The 19,484-nt window shown below is 41.4% G+C and overlaps 1 protein-coding gene across 2 annotated transcripts in view; it reads left to right on the top strand.

Moving 5' to 3' along the window:
- The window catches only part of AlaRS (alanine--tRNA ligase, cytoplasmic), a 78,087-nt gene that overhangs the window by 36,777 nt on the left and 21,826 nt on the right, over window positions 1-19,484 (top strand). For both annotated transcript variants that reach the window (XM_075703959.1, XM_075703960.1), the window contains exons 12-17: window positions 4,331-4,484; window positions 4,567-4,736; window positions 5,121-5,237; window positions 9,494-9,634; window positions 14,979-15,119; window positions 15,719-15,831. In XM_075703959.1, the coding sequence (XP_075560074.1) occupies window positions 4,331-4,484; window positions 4,567-4,736; window positions 5,121-5,237; window positions 9,494-9,634; window positions 14,979-15,119; window positions 15,719-15,831 (836 nt within the window). The remainder of the gene's footprint in view (window positions 1-4,330; window positions 4,485-4,566; window positions 4,737-5,120; window positions 5,238-9,493; window positions 9,635-14,978; window positions 15,120-15,718; window positions 15,832-19,484) is intronic.

Here is a 19,484-nt window from a genome sequence, read left to right as displayed (position 1 = left end):
TCTTGTGCATTCTCTTTATGTTAAATTCTTTTTATAAAAAGAAATTAACTAACATTCCAACTATTACGAACATCATTCGTTTACCATAAAGTTGGAAAAATTATCGATCACGCGCCCTGGTAAGCCAATCGAATAGCTCGCCCCACTGACGTCATATGGGTAGGGGCGGCTTAAAATTCCGCCGAGCAGTGTGCTGCGATCGGCAGCGATGTGCACTTTTAAAACCTTATAATAAATTACACGCTTCACGCAGAGCACTTAGATGCGTCAATTAATGATCAGAAAGGCCTAGTCTAACGGCTCAGTACGTTTGTAGAAAATCGTCAAAATCGTTTCAGGGTCCCTTTAAACTTTCCGGCGTATTGTTGCACATCATAGATTTCCCGTGGTGATTTACCCTGACAATGCTCTATCCTTTAAGTGTGCTTTTCATGAACTTTGCGCTGTGTATTACACTGTTCAGGAATGTGAGGGTGGAAATTCTCTGCTGACCGTGTTCCTTGGCAGGGTGGGTTCTGGGAGTGCGTGGTCTGATCAGTGAAATACAGTTTGAGGAAAGCTGTAGGAAGGTCACTTCTAGATTATGATCACATGAGCACAGTCCTAACAGATATCGAAGTGATCATAAACAGTAGACCACTGGCATATTCATATCCCCCGAGGAACCAGAAGTCTTGCTACCTGCCCATTTCTTGCATGGCAAGCGACTGACAGTAATTCCTGACTTACAAACTGTAGCCGTAGTGCCTTGTTGCTATACTGAGCTGCTTCAATAAAGATTTCTACAGCATCAAGAGATGCAAAAAGACTTGAAATCGCTGATACGAGGAATATCTAAGAGGAAGCTTTAGCTCGAGCCCAACTCCGACGCAGCCTATTCAAATACATGTAAAATGCAAAAGCACTTTTCTGAGATAACCCCTGGACCGATTTTAATGAAATTTGTTGCATTTGAGAGAGAAAGTTAAATTCTAGTGACTGTTGGAAGCAAAATTACGATTTAGGGCCTTCCTTAATTTTGTTGAAAGAATTTTCAAAATTTTGAAAGTTTGAAAAAATAGAAGCACGAAGTTTACAAATGGTAGCTCTGCGTCAAGAACGGATATCGCAGTTCTGTAAACGGCATCCATTAGATCATTCAAAGTGGACAAATTCAATATGTCAATTTATATATTACGTAAATTTGTTACGTTGTGTACAAGGGTTCTGCAAAAGCTGTATTTACATATTGCTAAATTTTTTTAGATTCATGTGTAACATGTAAGTTTTGTCTGCTTTAGATGTACTAGTAGATGCAATTCACAGAATTGTGATATAATTTTTCATTGCTGAGTTACGGAGTTGTAAACTTGATAGTTTCGTTTTCTGAAAATTTTCAACTTTTGCCAAATTTTGTAGAAAATTGACGACCGAAATCAAAAATTCGAAACCAACCGTCACCAGATTTTAAGTTTTTTCTTTTAAGTGAAACAAACCTCATCAAGTTTGGTGCAGTGGTTGCCGATAAAAACGAATTCTCCTTTTACATGTATTTAGATCAGAGCACGCGAGCTAAAACTTCCTTTTAATACTTCTCGGAAACACTCATAGGCCAGTGTCAGACATCACTAGCATTGCTGAAGGCAAGAGGGTCGTAGTGCACGATGGCTCCGGGCCGGGGTGGAAACTTGTATGTGTCCTGGAGGACATTACGGGAAATGATGGAATTGTGCATGCATGTTGCCTAAAGCTTGGAAATGGCAAAGTAGTCACGCCGCCTGTACAACATTTGTGCTTCCTAGAAATGCACTTGTAGCACTTTGTGAGCAAAGAAATAGCTTGCGCAAAAAGAAAAAAACATGAAGTGCGGCGATCGAGGGCGCGTGGCATGGGAGCTTTTCATCTTGCTGGAATAAACGGCGGCGTAAGATCCACTGCTCTCGCCTCTTTGGGAATATTGTCCTTGACTGTACTTGAAGCCTAGTCTACCAGACAACGAAATCCTCCGAACTGTAGTAGATAAGCGACGCACGTAGAGTACCTAGTTGTGGTCATCTTGATTAAATTTTAGCCCACGAGAAATGACTAGTTGGGGCAGTGAATTCAAACACCAAATTGTGCTCGGCATAGACCCAAGTTCGCATGCAGGGACAAATCCTAGTTCGCAGGTGTGTGCACATAACATGGGCAGACAACCACTATAGATTATGTCTACCAAGTGCTGTCCAGTTAAGTGTAATCGACCACTACAAGTGAACTGAAAAAAAGTGCCTCGTATTATGCATTATCTAATTTGGAGTGAATGACCACTGAAAAGTGAGCTGAAAGTGCCTATTCTTATGGTTTCATGATGAAGATAGAGGGTGCCTCACTAAACGAGTTGATTTGTGTGGTCCAACAATGGTTGGACCAGTCGAATGGTTGATGATTTAAAATGAAAATAAATTATGGGGTTTTACTTGGCAAAGCCACCATCTTATTATGAGGCATGCAATAGTGGGGGACTCCAGAAATTTGGACCACCTGAGGTTCTTTAACGTGCACCTAATCTAAGTACACGGCTGTTTCCGCATTTCGTCCCCATCGAAATGCGGTCGCGGTGGTCGGGATTTGATCATGCGACCTCGTGCTTAGCAGCCCACCACCATAGCCACTAAGCAACTGCAATGGGTGGTTGATGATTTAACAAATGCTGCCTCAGTGTGCTGTGTGCGGTAGAAGGCTAGTGTTACTGTATTGGCTGTTGCCTGTGTGGCTGACATCGGACCCTTCTGAAGCAGTGTGTCCGGTCCAATGGCATTTTGAGGTGCTGTTTACTTCTGAACAAACAGAAAATGCATTAAAGAAGCACTAGTTTGGATGCAAGAAGTTCTACCTATAGGCACTTGTCCGCTCTGACAAGCATTTCTTTTAATATGACTTCCACTGTCTGTTAATTGTATGTGGCACGCTTTTGTTTGCTATTGATGCATCACCTGTACAAGAAAAGGTCAAGTTCTTCAGGGCAATTGGAGTATTGGCACTGCATTTCTTTAACTAGTAGTGCAGGAAACACAAGAACAAGCAGTCAAGGACAAAATGTTTTGCATCACTGTTTCATCTTTTTATTTTTGGTGAGCTCCTGCATCATAATCAGTAATCATACTCTTGATTAAAATATAAGTTGCACCTGTATAAATCCATTACAGGCAATATGCAGTAGTAGTATCAAGGTACAAAATGACCTAAACCTTGCATTGTGTTGGTGCCATGGTATAGTGGTTTCAGGTAGTAGGTTCCAAACTCAGGGTATTTGAGTTTGAATCCAGAGGGGCCAAGGGATTCATTTTTCATGTGTCCTATGTAGTTAGTGCCTGACAAACATGATTTAATATTTGTTGTCAGTTCCTGTGTGCAAAGTGACCGCCACCTATTTTTCCAGACTCCTATTTTTTTACATCTAGCAGTGTTTTTATCATGGTTTGTATTAAAAGGCACGTAACTTAGGAAACAGCACTGCATAACTTGCATTAAGGGAAAAGGATAGAGTCATTGCATTCCCCACAAACACAGTTTAAAAGCTGAAAAGTGGGGAAGGGAGGGGGTGTCTTTCTCATATTGTGCAGGCTATCAACTGTAATATTAGTGCAGAGAATGTTCCTTGGGCCATGGTATAAAACTTGGGAGTTGCCAATCAAAAGTTAGAATAAGAAATTTCTCAAGTTTGTGGTAGTCTTCATAGTATATAATACTCAAAGGAGTACCAACTACTGCAGGTTCAAGCTTAGCAAGCCCCAGTTCCATCAGCTGTCCTCATGTGTAATCTGGTGGGCTGCTGTGTGTGCACGTTCAGCCTTCAAAGAGCAACCAAACGTCATAACTTAGGGAACAGATTAGTGCCTAAGTTAATGAAGGACAAATTTATTTACACCCAACCTCAGGTGACACCCAACACTATTTAAATGCCCAGTCCCAGGTGGCCCGAAAAGCACAGGCCCCTGTGCCAAGGGCAAATACACAGAATAGGCACCCCTGGCATGTTGCTGTGAAAGCAAAGCTCTCTGTGACATACTGTGAAAGCAGGAATGCTGGTCCTCACAGCTATGCTGCTAGAGTGACAGTGACAGGGTAGAGTGACAGCTGAGTGACAGCCAAGCCGTTGCCTCTTTCTACAGTGAGTGTGAAGGGAATACAAGCTGGGGTGGAAGAACAGGCCAACACTTGGGCTATGTTTATGGAACATGCCACAGTCCCTGCTGATTGAACTCACTCACGTTTTTAAAGAGTATGTGTGCTAAAGGGCTTGCTGCTTTGCCATGTTTTCATCAGCAGAAATTAAATGAGAGTTGCTTATTTTTGTTGCTCTTTCTAGTTGGTGTCCCAGGGTGGAGACAACAGAGTAGATGTTGGGCTCAAGCTCGATGTACACGCTATATCTGAGTTGCAGGAGAAAGGTGTGCCACCTACAGACGACCTCCCCAAATATGATTATTCAGCCAAGTCGGATGACAAGGATGCTGCATATGGTGTGTCGCTCACACTCTAGCTCATTTTGCTTTTTTATCACTCATACCTCACAATATTGTCCAACTATGCTTCTGTGTGCAGATTTTGCCCCATGCTATGGCACTGTTCTTGTGCTACGAACGTGCAAGAAGTTTGTGGACTCAGTTGAGGCTGGTGATCAGTGTGGTGTCATCCTCGACCGCACAAGCTTTTATGCAGAATCTGGAGGCCAGTCTTGTGACACTGGGTTTATGACTTCTGAGGAAAATGAGGTGTGTATGTTGCATGTATACTTTGATACCTTGCAAAAAGCTGTTTGTTTATGCAAGTGTTAAAAGCTAACAGACTGTTTGTTTGTTAGATACACGGCTAATTTATGTGATTCAAATGTTGTAGCCTGTCAACCATTCAATATGTGATAATCTGGTTCTTTTTATACACAAGTTGTTAAATTTTCTGGGTTTTGTCACTTCTAGTGCTGTTGCTGGTCATGGCATTATGTTTATTATTGAGGAATGCAATTTGCACCTTGTGAATGTTTAGCTACAGGATTTCTTGCGTCTGTGCAAGGGTGGGAAAGGGGGGATTCTACAGTATGTTCATATAGTTTTTCTACAGTTTTCTAATTTTAAGTGTATATTCTATGTTTCCTTTAGGATGTGGAGTTTGCTGTAAATGAAGTCCATGTCCAAGGGGGCTATGTTATTCACATTGGAAGGCTTGGAAGTGGCATGCTTAAAGTGGGTGATAAGCTGAAGCTGTCCATTGATGAGGTTAGTACCAGGAGTTTACCGTCTTCAGCCTGTGCTGCAAAAGGGTATACTGGTAAGGCGTGACTTGTCATGCTGTAGGAGTTAATCAATGACACATTTTTGTTGTGACTATAATGAACATAAGTTGTTTATTAGCTTTAGGCTGAACTAGCTGGTGCAAGGCTTGCCAGCAATTGATCAGCCTGAGTGTTTTTTATTCAACTGGTATGTCAACCTGTAAAAATATAGTATCGTTAGAGAGGTGGCCAAATTGGGCAGTATAGGCTGCAGGGAGAGCATCATAAAAGTCTACACATCAAGTTCATCTTGCTCATAATGGCTTACCTGTCTGCTTCATACAAAGCTTCGCATAATGGTACATATCACCGTTCAACTCGTGTTTAGCGTCTCGCAGAAACTTCTCTCCAGAAGAGGTAAGCCAGTGTTGTGCCCGTTACAAGTAGTACAGTAATTTTGAGTATTGTAACTTAATTTTAGGGGTGTGTGAATACTTGAGTATCTACTATTCGATTTTTCGAATATTTGATATATTTGGTGTAGAGACCCTTACAGTGCCACACGTCGCGTGCGCCATGGAGCTTGTCGGGCCCGATGCCACCCAGCGTCTTCGGTGCAAAAGGAGCACCAAGGTTGCTGTGGACGGGTCGGCCCTGCTGACACGGTAGTGGACTTAGTCACTGCGAGCGCTCCCCGACGTCGAGCTGACGCGGTGATCACATGCACAGCATCCAAACACCGCAATTTGTAGAATGGTGCCGCATTGGCCATTTCCACCTCTGTCAATATAAGGTTTGTCCGGGTCGACAGGATGCATTGAAATAATAACACGACGTGGACAGAGAGAAGGCAACAAAAGCAGTGAGCATTTCATAAAGTGCAAAAGTATGTGCGAAGATCGGGCTGATTAGCCACCAATAGGCACGTAGATCGCCTTGGATATGCGGCAACAAATTTCATGCTGCTTCGACAACTGTCAGTCTAACCCGCACACGTGATCTCGGAACCGATCACTGATGAGCCACCTGTACGAACATATTAGCAGCAAGCGAGCAACGCCCAAACTTGCTATGACCCTCCAAATATCAGAATATTTGACAGATGGCAAATCACGTCAACCCTGATGATGAAACGGTGTGGACAGCTCCTGTTATTTACCGTCGGCACCGGCTGTGTGCGGAGTGGTGATTGAGTCACATGATTCATGGTCTTATCGTCTGTCACACAGATTGTCCTTACGTTAACCCAGCCTGCAGTAAAGTTGGGATAGGCCTTCTGTACTTCAGAGAAAAGCTGGAAAGCAAGAGTTTCTATGCAATAAATAAAAGGTTGCCTCAAAACACAGGTTCACTATTAAACTGAGGACCTAAATGGTATTCAATACAACAGAACGTCATAAATTCATTAGCTTCAGAGGAAAAAAAAGCACTTGATTCTGTTCACCAGAAATTCTACTGATAAAGAAGTATTTTCCCGATCTTCATATACTAGAACTTAGTTGTAATCACTACTGGCATTCTAATTTGGTGTTCCCTATAAAGTAGACCATACTGTGTATCTCGATTTCTATGTACCTAAGTTACTGATAGCTTACTACATTTTGATTCCCAAGCATGTGCAGCACTGTGTTTTTCAGCCCTAAATTTGTAAGCAATAAATTTTGCAGAAATTCTGATATTTGATATTAGATTCAATACTCATTTTTTAAATTCTATTTGATGTTAGAGTCGAAATATACTATGGTATTAGCACACCCCTACTTAATTTATATGCTTGGGACAAGTCTGGTCTGTCTGCAGTAAAAATTGATATGCTGTAGTCTCAATCAGTTCTGTAATTTTGGGGCTGCTAGAGTTTGCTCCTAAGTGCCACCATGTGGGTCCATGCACTTGGCCATAGCTGCATACATATAGGCAAAAGCCTGTTGAAAAGGTAAATTTGAATCATTGTCATATAACTGTCATATAACTTGATTACTACATAACTTTGCCGAACACTGATGGACATTAAGCTACATGACTAATGTGCATGTTAAACCGTTTTGACTAAGTGGACAGGTAAAAGAAGCTAGCACTCTTACTCCAAGTTGCTTAGAATGCATGTACACAGCACAGAAAATACCCAAAACAAGTTGTGCAGGAGGAAGTAAATGCAGTTGAACCCCGCAGAAATAAAATCAGTGGGGAGAGCATGAAGATTTGCTTTCGCAAGAGTTTTGTTGTTGTGAAGTGAGACAGCACAGACAGAGAATGCATGGAAAATGCGAAAGTTTACTGTCAGAATTATATTAGACCACTTTGGTGAACCCTGCTCGACGATATATGCAGAACTGCATATTGCTGACAGCACAAGGTGTGTCCCATGTGCTGGTCAGCGATGGCACACTGATATGGATTGATATTCTCAATAAGTTTTTGGCAATATAATAATCTTTGCGAGAGTTCACGTGACTCTGGACCGGATGTGTTGGTGTCTACGAGCAAGAGAGTTCCTGCAGTGCTAAGTTCGCGGTCTTGGAGCAGTGTCAGGAAGGCTGTTGCCCTTGTCAACCATAGATGCGGGTGTGTCTGGTGCCGAGTCGCACAAAAGTGATCATATCCCCGAAAGTGATCGGCCGAAAATGCAGGCATCTTTGGCAAACCTCCGTTTGGCGATGCCAAATCTTCATGCAATGTGCGTGCTCGGTGGAAACTAAATCGGTGAGCTTCAATCAAACTTGCATTCTTAGACGATCACTTTCGGTGGTACAATAAATACGGTGCTAGTTCTCAATCACAGCTGTAGAGCGTGGCAGCCCATGCAGTGGCTACAACATCAAGCGCCAAAAGACCACGTCGGTGGGACATGAACTTCTTTGTTTTCTCTGTCCCTCACAATAAACTTCAATGCAAACCGACCCTCAGAGTATGCATGCACTACACACGGTATGAAAATTGTTACCATATGTCATTACAGGTCAGTGGTGATATGGCCATGCCATTTGAAACAGGCAATCTACAAACAATAATGGCAGTGGTAGCGTATTTCTGGCACCTGCAATCTCTTCTGGTGCTTTGCTGTTTTTGAAAAAAAAAAAAGGCGGCGATCGCACAAGCTTGTTGTGACGTTATTTTATGTAATTTAAGTGGCCAGAAAATGCATTTGAGTATTTTTTCACTTGGTTAGCATTACACAGGTAGATAATTTGGGAACTAACATTCCAACAAGTTTTGTTAAGGCGAGATTGTTGTGTAGTGACGTTTGGTTGTCAAGAGATACGAAATACATTGAATCCTATAGGCATTCGCCGTCGATACAAAAATAATTGTTTCAAGAATTTCGTTGTGTCGGGCTTTCGTTATCGTGGGGTTTGACTGTACTACATGAAATGTTATAAGGATTTATTTTTTGAGACAAGCCATCTTTCACATTTTTTATCGCCACCTGTCGTTGGTTTATGTGTGAATCTGATACAGTAAAGCCTCGTTAATATGTAGTTGTTAGGGAACATGGACGGGTGCACACTAAGCGATGACTAAATGACAGTGGCAGATGAGCATCTATAGACTTGCCAGCCAGAAAAGAAGTACGTCCTAATTCTCACTCAAACACACACAGACAAGTTTTATTTGTGAGCAGGCAGCAAAAAATCTGTGATATTCGCTTGCCACCGTGGCAGCCTTGCAGCGACGACGAACTCCTCAAACTCGGCAAGGTTGTGAGCCAGTTTCTCTATAAGGCCCCACTTCTCTGCGAATGCTCTCATGACAGTCAGTGCACGCACTGCGTCAGATACAGAAGGGTTATCATCCATTTCCATGTTGTCACTGTGGACGACGTGGAAGTGCCAGAAGCTATGGGAGCAGGAAACACATCTTGGCCACCATGTTTTGATGTCTCTGTCAGCGACTGCAGTCCGTGAAAGGTCCGTGTGCAGCAATATCGCTATCTATGGCCTGTGCTCATGGCATTTTGCCAATTTCGCTCTTGTATGTGCTGAAAAATGAAATACTTTGCACTCACCATTTTACATGCAGTAAGCGACTACTGCTTAAGCGGTCAGCCAATACATTAAGTTCAATAAGTGGTAGGATGTGGGATTCATGGCAGCTATATTTAAACCGAAATTAGTTACGAACAGGTACATATTAATGAGGTTTTACTGTAAGTGCAATGTAACTGTGAATGTTGTTTTAAAGTGTTAGTTTGAAATCTGAGAAATTATTGGTTTGACATTTGACAAATGTGCTTTGGGAATTTCTGGCATTGCCCATTTGCAGGAACGCCGCAAGTTATTGATGAACAACCACACTGGGACGCATGTATTGAACTTTGCATTGCGCAATGTGTTAACTGCCGAGGCTGACCAAAGAGGATCACTTGTTGCTCCGGACAGGCTGCGTTTTGATTTTACGAACAAGGTGACCTTGCATTTCAATGAACAGTAATTCCTAATTGAATTTTAATTGTGTGTGTGGAGGGGGGAAATCTTATTTAGAATGACCTATGTGCCCACAAATAATTGTTATTGCTTTGACTTACTGTATCTCTTCTGTACGTTACAGTTTTAACATTCATTTGGATGGTGAGGTGAAACTACAGCAAAATCCTGATAATTTGAATTGGCGGATAATTCGAACTGCTCTTTTGGTCCCAGCAGAGTACTATGTATTTGAACAGAAAGAAACTCCTGTCAATTTGAACTCTAAAAAACCATGCTTTTACGGTTATTTCGAACAAAATCTTCACTCACATGCACCGTATATTGGACAAACCCAAGCCAAAGGTGAAGGTTCGATGTGTCACATAAAAGTAATGAGCAGTGTGTGCCCTCCTTTCCCATCCAACTTAAAGATGAGCTGGAAGCAGCTCCCAATATGCACTTGATCATGTTACTGCACTTTCATCTGCACCCTCTCTCTCTCTCCTAGCGCAGGCTTGATCACATTACTGTTCACTAACTGCACGTTTTTCCTAGCATCTACAGCAACTGGCGTGAAGTGCGATCTTATTGCACTTGGACTTTATACAGAACCTAGACTACTTCCAGCACATCATATATGTCGTTGTGTGCTAGTGGAGGAAAGATAAGACTTCTTCAATGCGAGCCTGATGATGGTTTTGGTTTTGTATGTTGTACAGCACAATTGATTGGGCGCTATATTTAAACAGGCTCCCCTTAGTTCGAACTCTATTTTATTTGAATAAATTTCCAGTCCCCTTGGCGATCGAATTAATGAGCTTTCTCTGTCGACGATCCACCGGCCGCGACAGCCAAGGCCAATGTCTGAGTGACCAGCGATTAGCCGGCCGCTCAAAGAACTGCTACTTCAGGCTGTTATTCATAGGTGGCAGCACATTGCAGGCAGCACATTGCAGGCAGCACATTGCAGGCAGCACATTGCAGGCAGCACATTGCAGGCTATTTTCTAGTTATTTTGGGTTTGGCACACTAGGTGGCCATATCTGTCTACACTTCCTGCAGGAGTTGTTCGTAAAATAATGCAAAGCTTCCTGCTCGCCAGACTCTGCTCTGTTGTTGTAGCTGTTGCAACCAGAGTACCAGGCTCGAAAAGAAAGCATACAGGTTTCTGAGTGGCCTCATTTTTTTCAGCACATACCACAGAAAACTGTGAAGCAGAACCATTCAATGCTGTGCTTAATTTTCGACGGCCATGTTCAAAAGTCCAAAAGGCGTTCTGACTGTAAAAACACAAAAGTGCTCTTCATGTTCCTGCACGTTTTAAATTACTTTTAGGCTCACTCTCTAGTTTTCTTTTACTGCGTCCAACGCGGAAGCCTTTTGTGAACAAAATAAATTGGTCATTTTGTCAGTGCAACGTCTGTAGCAGATTTTAGAGCAATTTTGTTGCAATGCGGAACATGCTTTACGAAGCAGAAGAACATGCTGCAGAGAACAAGCACGGTGGAGCGCCGAACGGGCAGAAGGGAAGGGGCTAAAGGCCAGATTTGTGAGTGACGCTTCTGCTGCATTGTCATAAAGATAATATAGTTGTATTGTCACTCTTTCAGTAGTCCAAGTTGATGGAAAAGTGGTAACAACATTTCAGACCTTTGTTTTTATTAGTATTGACATCACCATGTCTATTTCTAATGTACTTGTGATTGTATGAAACAGTTCGATCTGAACCACAAGGATTCATATTTCAGACTTTTGTTTATGACTAGGTCACATGCTTGATTCACTGCCACGTTGGCTGTATTCCAATGGGGGTTATGTGCAGAAATGAGTATTGCTCGTATGCTCAAGCTTGGCAATCAATAAAATATATGTGTGGTCAAAATTAATGTGGAGCCCTCCTATGCTCTTATAGCTCATTGTGCAGCTTAGGGATATTAGTCTCCATCAGTTAATATTAGCATTGTTTTTCTTATGATGGAACATAGGCAGTCATTGCATAGGAAAAAAACAACTAAAGGCTCTTAGCATAAAAATGCAATTGAAAGGACTTGTGATAAGTTCATTTTTACTACATAAGCTTGGCAGTAAATCTCTTCTTGCACACGATGCTGCTCACATACATGCTCTCCCTCATCAATCATGTTAACGAACTTGTGCTAGCCCAGACTTCATGGTTTGTTGGAGCCTTCATGTGCTCTGGTGCAGTGTTGTTGTGCCACTAGCTTGGACACTTGGCAAATGACAGCACCTACTTTTGAGATTTTGGGCAAACCTTTGCATGTTTTTCACATATTTTCGCTTGTTGTGTGATTAGACATATAGCACATGGGAACCTGCAGGCAAGAGGCTTCATGAACCTGTGCTAACACTTGTGTATAACATCTGCTGCACTTAGAAACTTATATACATATGATTATAATGAAGTGTAAAGGAAAAATTGGAACAGTGACCCTATTCTCGTCTCGCTTTTGGGGATGCTCTTGCTTTCGGGTGACATAACTTTAAATGTGATGCCTTGAGTGAACATACATCCTACCTACTGGCTAATTTGATGAATGCGCACTGAAAGTGACGTCCTCAAGGATGACTAGCATTGTCACTGTAATTCTAAGCTGTTGTTTAGGAGCACTAAGTAGCTAAATTAAGAAACATACGCAATGATCGAAACAGTGTGGGTACTGTTCTGCTACGGAATAAGTTGTGCTATTTAGTTGATAACCATTGAAATTGTTATCTGTAGATACATTGCGTGACTACCTGGTTTGTTGGATGTAGTTTCTGCCAATGAATAAAATAGCTTTGGTTGGTAAAAACGACATACCGTACAGTGTGAATCACACTTGTCAAGGGTTGAGTGTCTGAAGCAGTGTTAATTGCTTGATTGTAGCATGTTTTGTTTTTCATTCTTTCTTTTTCTTTGTGAGAGATGACACAGATAATGCTGAAGCTCAAAACTTATTTGTATCATGCTGGTTTACCAACCACAATGATTGCAGTGCTGAGCAATGCCACTGACCTCGTACAGGAGGCTAACGTAGACATAGCATAGCGAGTTCAAGTCTATTAGACTTAAAATGCATGAGAATGATGCCGGTTGCTGATCCAAATATTTAATAACGATTGGTGCTTAGATGTGTCGGGGTTGCATTCGGTTGACCGTTAATGAGCACTCTTATGTTTTAGTTCCCATGTCAAGCGGTCGGATAGCGTGAAGATTTTCCAATTCTCAGACGCTGCTGCTGTTAAATTGGAAACTGATACAGCCAAACTAGTTTACAACATGTACCTACGCCATGCCTGATGATGCAAGTCACATTCTTGCGGAACTAAGTGAAATTTCTCCATACTGTAGTTACTGCTGCACCGAAAGCCTACACAATGGTTTCCCGACGACCCTGTATGAACTGACATCATGTAAATTTCTCTCAGAACGAGCTAAAACATGTGCAAGTTGTTCTGCAGCATGCGATGGCAGGACATTCAAGCAGCATCGCGCCTGCTCGCACAAATAGAACTTGCTTCAAAGCTACCTCAGTAACCGCAAGCAGCAAGTAATACTTAAAAATTATATGTCTACTTCATAAATCGTACTAACTGGCGTGCCACAGGGTTCCTTTCTTGGGCCCACGCTTTTCTCACTCTACATAAATGATTTTCCTGCAAAGCTTAGGCATTCACATGCTTTGACGTATGCTTACGGCACCGCTCTTGTATTTACTGGAGATAGTCTGCTTGATATCCAGGATAAAATAAATGCAGAGTTAGATAGTTAGTGGTTCACGTCCAATGAACTGACCCTTAATCTTAGTAAGACTAAGTATATAGTTTTTCATTCCAGGAAGAAAAAAATACTGAAACACTGGACATATCATTATGAGGTACAAAACTACAACAAGTTGTCTCCTACAAATATTTAGGCATTTTCTTTAATTCAGACATGCACTGGAAAACTCGCATTAAACACCTTTGTTTCAAGGTTGCTTACGGATGTTATATTCTTCTTAAGGCTCGTGAATGTTTCGAATATCCTGTCCTACGCATTCTGTACTTTTCCTTCATTCAGAGTCACATATGTTATTGTATTGAGTCATGGGGTAACACATAACATTGTCCGGGTCAACCATTTGTATCACTTTAAGTTGTTACAAAAAATGTATTTTTCGACGGCATCCATTGCAGATTTTTATTTTACTCTGGCATCTTTGGACATGCGTCATGCTAACATACACACAAGAACTATTAATACTTGGAATATACCACGTTTTCGTACTAACTATAAATTACAAATGTTGTCTTACAACTTGCCCCATGTTCTAAACACATATAAACACACAATAGGATATACTAAAGCTGAGCTGTGGAAATATTTTGTTGAAATGTGATTTTATGTCCTTTATGTATTGCTTGATTATTCCTATTTTATTCTGAACATTTGTATGAACATTTGAGCGTCTCTATTTTCGATTTTATTGTTAAATTTTTTTTTCAATAGATTGTTACACTCTGTATGTATAACTGGTGAATGTTTTCTCTTTATTGACCATAACTATTGTATGTGTGTCTGATTTCTGTACCACTTGTGTGCTACTGCTTGTAGGGGTTTTATGGACATAGTCAAGCTGCTCATGCAGCTTTTTGCCAGAAAACCCTCCAGTTGAACCTGGAAAATAAACTTACTTACTTACTTACTTACTTTTATAACTTACCTTGATCCTGTATTCCGTCTGCAAAAACACACATTAAGAATCATCACTTCTTCTAGGTGTACACAGTCCAGTACGTACTTGTGTAGCTCATCGCATGTGTTGCCAGTGCATGCATTGTATGAATTGAAAATCACTGAGGTCATTCATAGTATTATCGAAACCAATGATCCAATTACTTTGTTTAAAATCCCGACTAAATACAAGAGCTGCAACTAATCTGTGTTTAATCTGCCTCCATGTCATAATCTGTACGGGAAAAGGCTCATGGAATTTAATGGTGCACTTGTTTGGAATTCTGTGCCAATACATATAAAAGAAGCCAGTAACTTTAGGTCTGCTTTGAGAAAATACTTTTTTGAAAGGTACTGTTGATAAAAGTACAGTTCTTTATATTTACATTCCCACAATTCCCACAATGTTCAGTATATCCGAGAATTCGGCTTAACCGAGTTCAGCTTAACGTGAGTTGACTGTATATTTTGTTCTCATACATTTAATTGTTGGCTCGAACAAAGTCTTTAAAACAATGCGTCTTCTTAATTACTAGCCGTCAGTAAAAGCATTAATTACCATTGAAACGAATACCATTGAAACTACCAAGTTGACTTGAATGTATATGTAATATATTAAATGCAGAAGCCCATGTCACCAGCAGAAGTAAAGGCCGCTGAACAACATGCAAATGAAATGATTGCAAAGAATGGAGTAGTATATGCCAAGGATTCACCTCTTGCTCTTGCAAAAGCCATTCAAGGACTAAGAGCAGTTTTTAATGAGGTAAGCTTAAAACATGTTTCTGGATCATTTGCTTTCAATTACGAGGTATTTTGTGAAGTTTGGTTTTAGTCTTTATTCTTACTTTATATGTGGAAGAAAGGGTGCAAGTTCTCTTTACGTTTTGCCTTTCCTCATTGACTGTAATATCATTGCCTGCTTCACATAAAATGGCTGCCATTCGTGACTGCTAGGCACTCTTACAATCACTGCTAGCTCTCATTTTTTTTTAATATTAAGTATTCATACCAGGTTTCAAATTACAAATACCATTGTTGCTTAAGTACTGTAAGGTACCAGGTGCTTTCGGCCAAGTATTGGTAATGACTACAGGCTAGAACACAATATTTGATCTTAAAAAGCAATGTAGGTGACTTAAAACTATTTAATGCAAGATTGGTCGGAAGAGGTCCTATGGTAGCTACATAGGCTGGTGAGGTAATGATGTAAATTTCTTGTGTTTTTTGGTAGATTGAGATTACGTATTGTGACTGCTGAGTTGGCAGCTAGTATCTACTAAAGCTTAGTAGACAGAAATTTTGGTGCAGTGCTATCACATTAGAGGGGAGTCGCTGCTTGTACATAGGTGCGTTTATTTGCAGACATACCCTGACCCAGTACGTGTTGTCTCTATTGGCATTCCTGTTGAAGAAATGCTCGCAGACCCTTCAAGTCCTGCAGGATCTGTAACTTCTGTAGAATTCTGTGGAGGAACGTAAGTTGCCGCTTCATTGTGTTACTCTGCTCTGTTCTTGTCTCCCGATCACTAACATTTTCAGAATGTTTTTGAAGCTTTTTTGGCAGATATATAAACGCTTGTTGCTCTGGCCTCTTCAACTGGTCTTTTCAGAATTCTCTGCTAACATGAAGAGGTTGTGTAGTGCAGCATTTATAATGTGAGAATAAGCAGTCTCTGAAAGCTGCAATAAAGCTCTATCATCACCATTAGAGCTCACGTACTGTCACAGTAAAGCTTAGTTGCTGTCTTGCACAACTTTTGAAGCACTGCCAGAATGCCCTAAAATGACCAGTCAAAGTTTGCCATTAGTAAACTGTACATAATGATCAATGCAGCTACCAAAAGTATGTCAGCTGCAAAAGTTTAGCAACAGCTTTCTTTATTTTTATGGTGCTAAGCTATCACGGAGAAACAAAAATAGCAAAAAACGGGCTGGACAGTGGAAGCCTCATTTCATTATAGCCTTCCTTTTCAGTAGTAAGTTTTCATGTCAACATTTCTGGTACGCTTCTACTGATTGCATAAGGCAGTTGTATCTGAACCAGAATACTTTTTACTTAGCAGCTTGTTATGGGGGCTATACATATTTGCACGTTACACATATCAGTCTAAGACAGGGCTTCTCAAGCATGTTGGTCCCAAGGAACTGTGCTAAGCTCCATGAAGTGCCAAGGAACCCCCTCCGCCCCCTACTAGAGAGGCTAGGTATAGTGTGCAACACGTTGGGGGCCAGTGGTGGTGTTGGGCAGGCAACTTGACAGTGACGTGCAACCCACGTGGTCCAAACTTGGTGCAATTGTTATGAGCCAAGACAAGACAGCATCACAACCAAGGCATGCTGAGAAAGAATGACAGTTTTCAGTGCTTATCAGATAACACTTATAACTTTTCATCACAAGAGGTCTTAGACTTAGTGCCAACTCTACTTTGTGTACAGTAAAACATCATTAATTCGGATTTTACAGGACCGAAAAAGAAAGTGAATTAACCAAATGCCGAATTATCGAGGGTATCACAATGCTGACTACATCAACATGCTTTTATTTACCAAATGAATCTGCAAATCCTGTTTCTATTTTGCACAAGGGCAGTGTGGAGGCTGCAATTCTCGTCATCTCGTGACTGATTAGCGCTCGCAGCGGCTAAGGACTCGCATTTCAATACTACCGCGCGCACATCTCGATTATTTTTTCACCAGTGAGCTGGTCACCAACATATCGTCCATCCATCGTGACGCAGCCAATGCTTTTCATCCGCACTGAGTCAAAGTGAGACTACTGTTTGCCGCATTTGCTGTGGACAAAACTGTGGCTGCTATCAACGCGATCATGGATGGCACCTTGTGGTTCTGAAGGCAGGCGGCCAATGCACATTCCAAGTCAAGATGAAACTACCCTTTGTTTTGTAACAAATGCGGACAAAACCGAAGTCGCTATCGACGTAATCATAGATGGCTGCTATGCAGTTTTGAAGGCACGTGGCCAATGCTCGCACTAAGTCAAAACGAAACTACTGTTTGCCGCAACCGCTGTGTACGAAACCGTGATGGTTATCGACGCATTCATGGATGGTGACTATGCAGTTATGAAGGCATGTGGCCAGCCGCCAACGCAGTTTCATGCGTGGCAATAAACGAAAGAGTAAAGCCATAAGGGCACAATTAGGCATGAAGCGTTTCATTGTTGCTGTCAGTCTCGTATCATGTACGATTTCCGCTAGTGACTATGGCAATGAGGACTTCGCCGCTTCATTTCGGTTGGACACTAGTAGTGCCGTTTTTGCTCTTTTGCAACGTGCATTTACGGTGCTCCACACTCGCCGAGCTACCGTACTGGAACCAGCTGGGTTGTGCTGCTCCGTCCATTTAATTTTTAGTCCTCCAACATATATGTCAGTGCGCATGGTAGCGACACCTATTTGCAAATGGCAGAAATGCACATGGTTCGCCGTCTTAACCACTTGGCAAGTGGGGAACCAGGGAAAACTTATCAGTGGCTTGCGGAACCCCGAGGAGGGGCCTGCGAAACCCCTGGGTTCCGTGGAAACCACTTTGAGAACCCATGGCCTAAGGGCTTATTCTTGCTTGCGCAGCTCCTCAAAAATGAGTCGCATCTTTTCTTGTTAGGGGGTTCTCGTGGGAAGGTGAGGGAATAGGTATTGATTTAGAGGCAGATCTAGATGCTTTGACGGGTAATGCGTAAAGTGAGGCTTAGCTTGGCTCTTACATTGTAGTGTCAATATTTCAACTTAGAATGACAAAGTTGAGCTGGTTGGTAGGGGTTCCTGTCAGAAAAGTTAAGTGTGTAATCACGAACACAAGAAGAAGGTTTTCTCTCTTCTTGTGTCCATACCTGTTTGCCTAACTTTTTCTAACATAAATAGTTAAATACTTCAGCATTGCACCATCTGTTTGAAAAAAGTGTAGCCCCAGTGACTGTGGGCTGTGTGGGCTTCAAATCTTGCACAGTTGTTGTATTGCTCACACTGGCTTGCATTTATAATGTTGAAGGTGTAGAAATCGTACAGGCCTGAATGCTCTCTGTTCAGACCACTGCTGCAGCAGTGTCATGATGCCCGCATGTGCTCTCCTGTTATGGTTGCTGTGAGCCAAAATATATACAAAGCATAGGCATTGCGAAGATTGCGAAAAAACTGTCCGAACATGAATGCTGTGTGTGATTGCCAATAACTCTGCTTCTGCTGGACACATTGTAAAACATCTTCCGCCAAAGTATTTCCTAAACAGTCTAATTTTAATTTAATTTGAAATGCATTTCTCAACTTCGATAAATAGTGGTTCAGGGCCCACTATAAGATAGTGTTTTTAGTTCAATTTATCAAATTAATCTTACACCATAGCTTTGAAGTCTTTGTGTGCATGCGCTGGGACCTTTATAAAGGGAACACATCCACGAAAAGAAATAGCTGTGACAGACTTTATTTGAATATCTCTTTCTCTATAGGAGTGTAAGTAAGTGGTGGTCAATTAAGCACACTACTGTGCAGTCTGTTGCACTTGTATGACGCCCACTTTAGACATGTCCCTTTTGCACCTTGTGCTCGGGCACTTCTACATGGAGAATGGAGTTTCTTGAGAAAGAGTTATGATCTGGAAACCTACTCTTAAAATATCGAAAAGGAACTGACTTGAAATTTCTGGTTTGCAGTATGCGGTGAAAACCTCTTTTACTTCAAGGTGCACAGAGAAGTGACCATTTCTATTGTTTGATAGTGTTTGATAGTGCCAGTAGCATTTTGATGGTGTCAATAGCATTTGTAAGATGTCTTTGCTTTATTGTTGCTAGCTGCTGCAATATACATCATGCCGTCATATATCAGTACAATAGTGTAACTGTGCTGGGTTTGGCTACAGTAACATACATGACATACATTCAACAATGGATCACATCGATGTCATGAATCAGGTAATTCAGAAATCTGCAGAATGTAACCATGCTCCATATGGTATATGGCTTTCATAGATTATGTAAAGACATTCGATTCAGTAGAGATGCTAGCAGTCATGGAAGCATTGTGTAGTGAAGGAGTACTGGAAGGATATTTGGATATCCTAGCAAACATCTATAGACCATTTTATTGAGGGCACTGTCATTTTGCGATCACAGCAC

The sequence above is a fragment of the Dermacentor variabilis genome, chromosome 1 (genome assembly GCF_050947875.1).
Source record: "Dermacentor variabilis isolate Ectoservices chromosome 1, ASM5094787v1, whole genome shotgun sequence".
In the NCBI taxonomy this organism is placed as follows: Eukaryota; Metazoa; Arthropoda; class Arachnida; order Ixodida; family Ixodidae; genus Dermacentor; species Dermacentor variabilis.
Note: the sequence above shows the minus strand (reverse complement) of the source record. Positions and strands in the feature narration are given on the sequence as shown.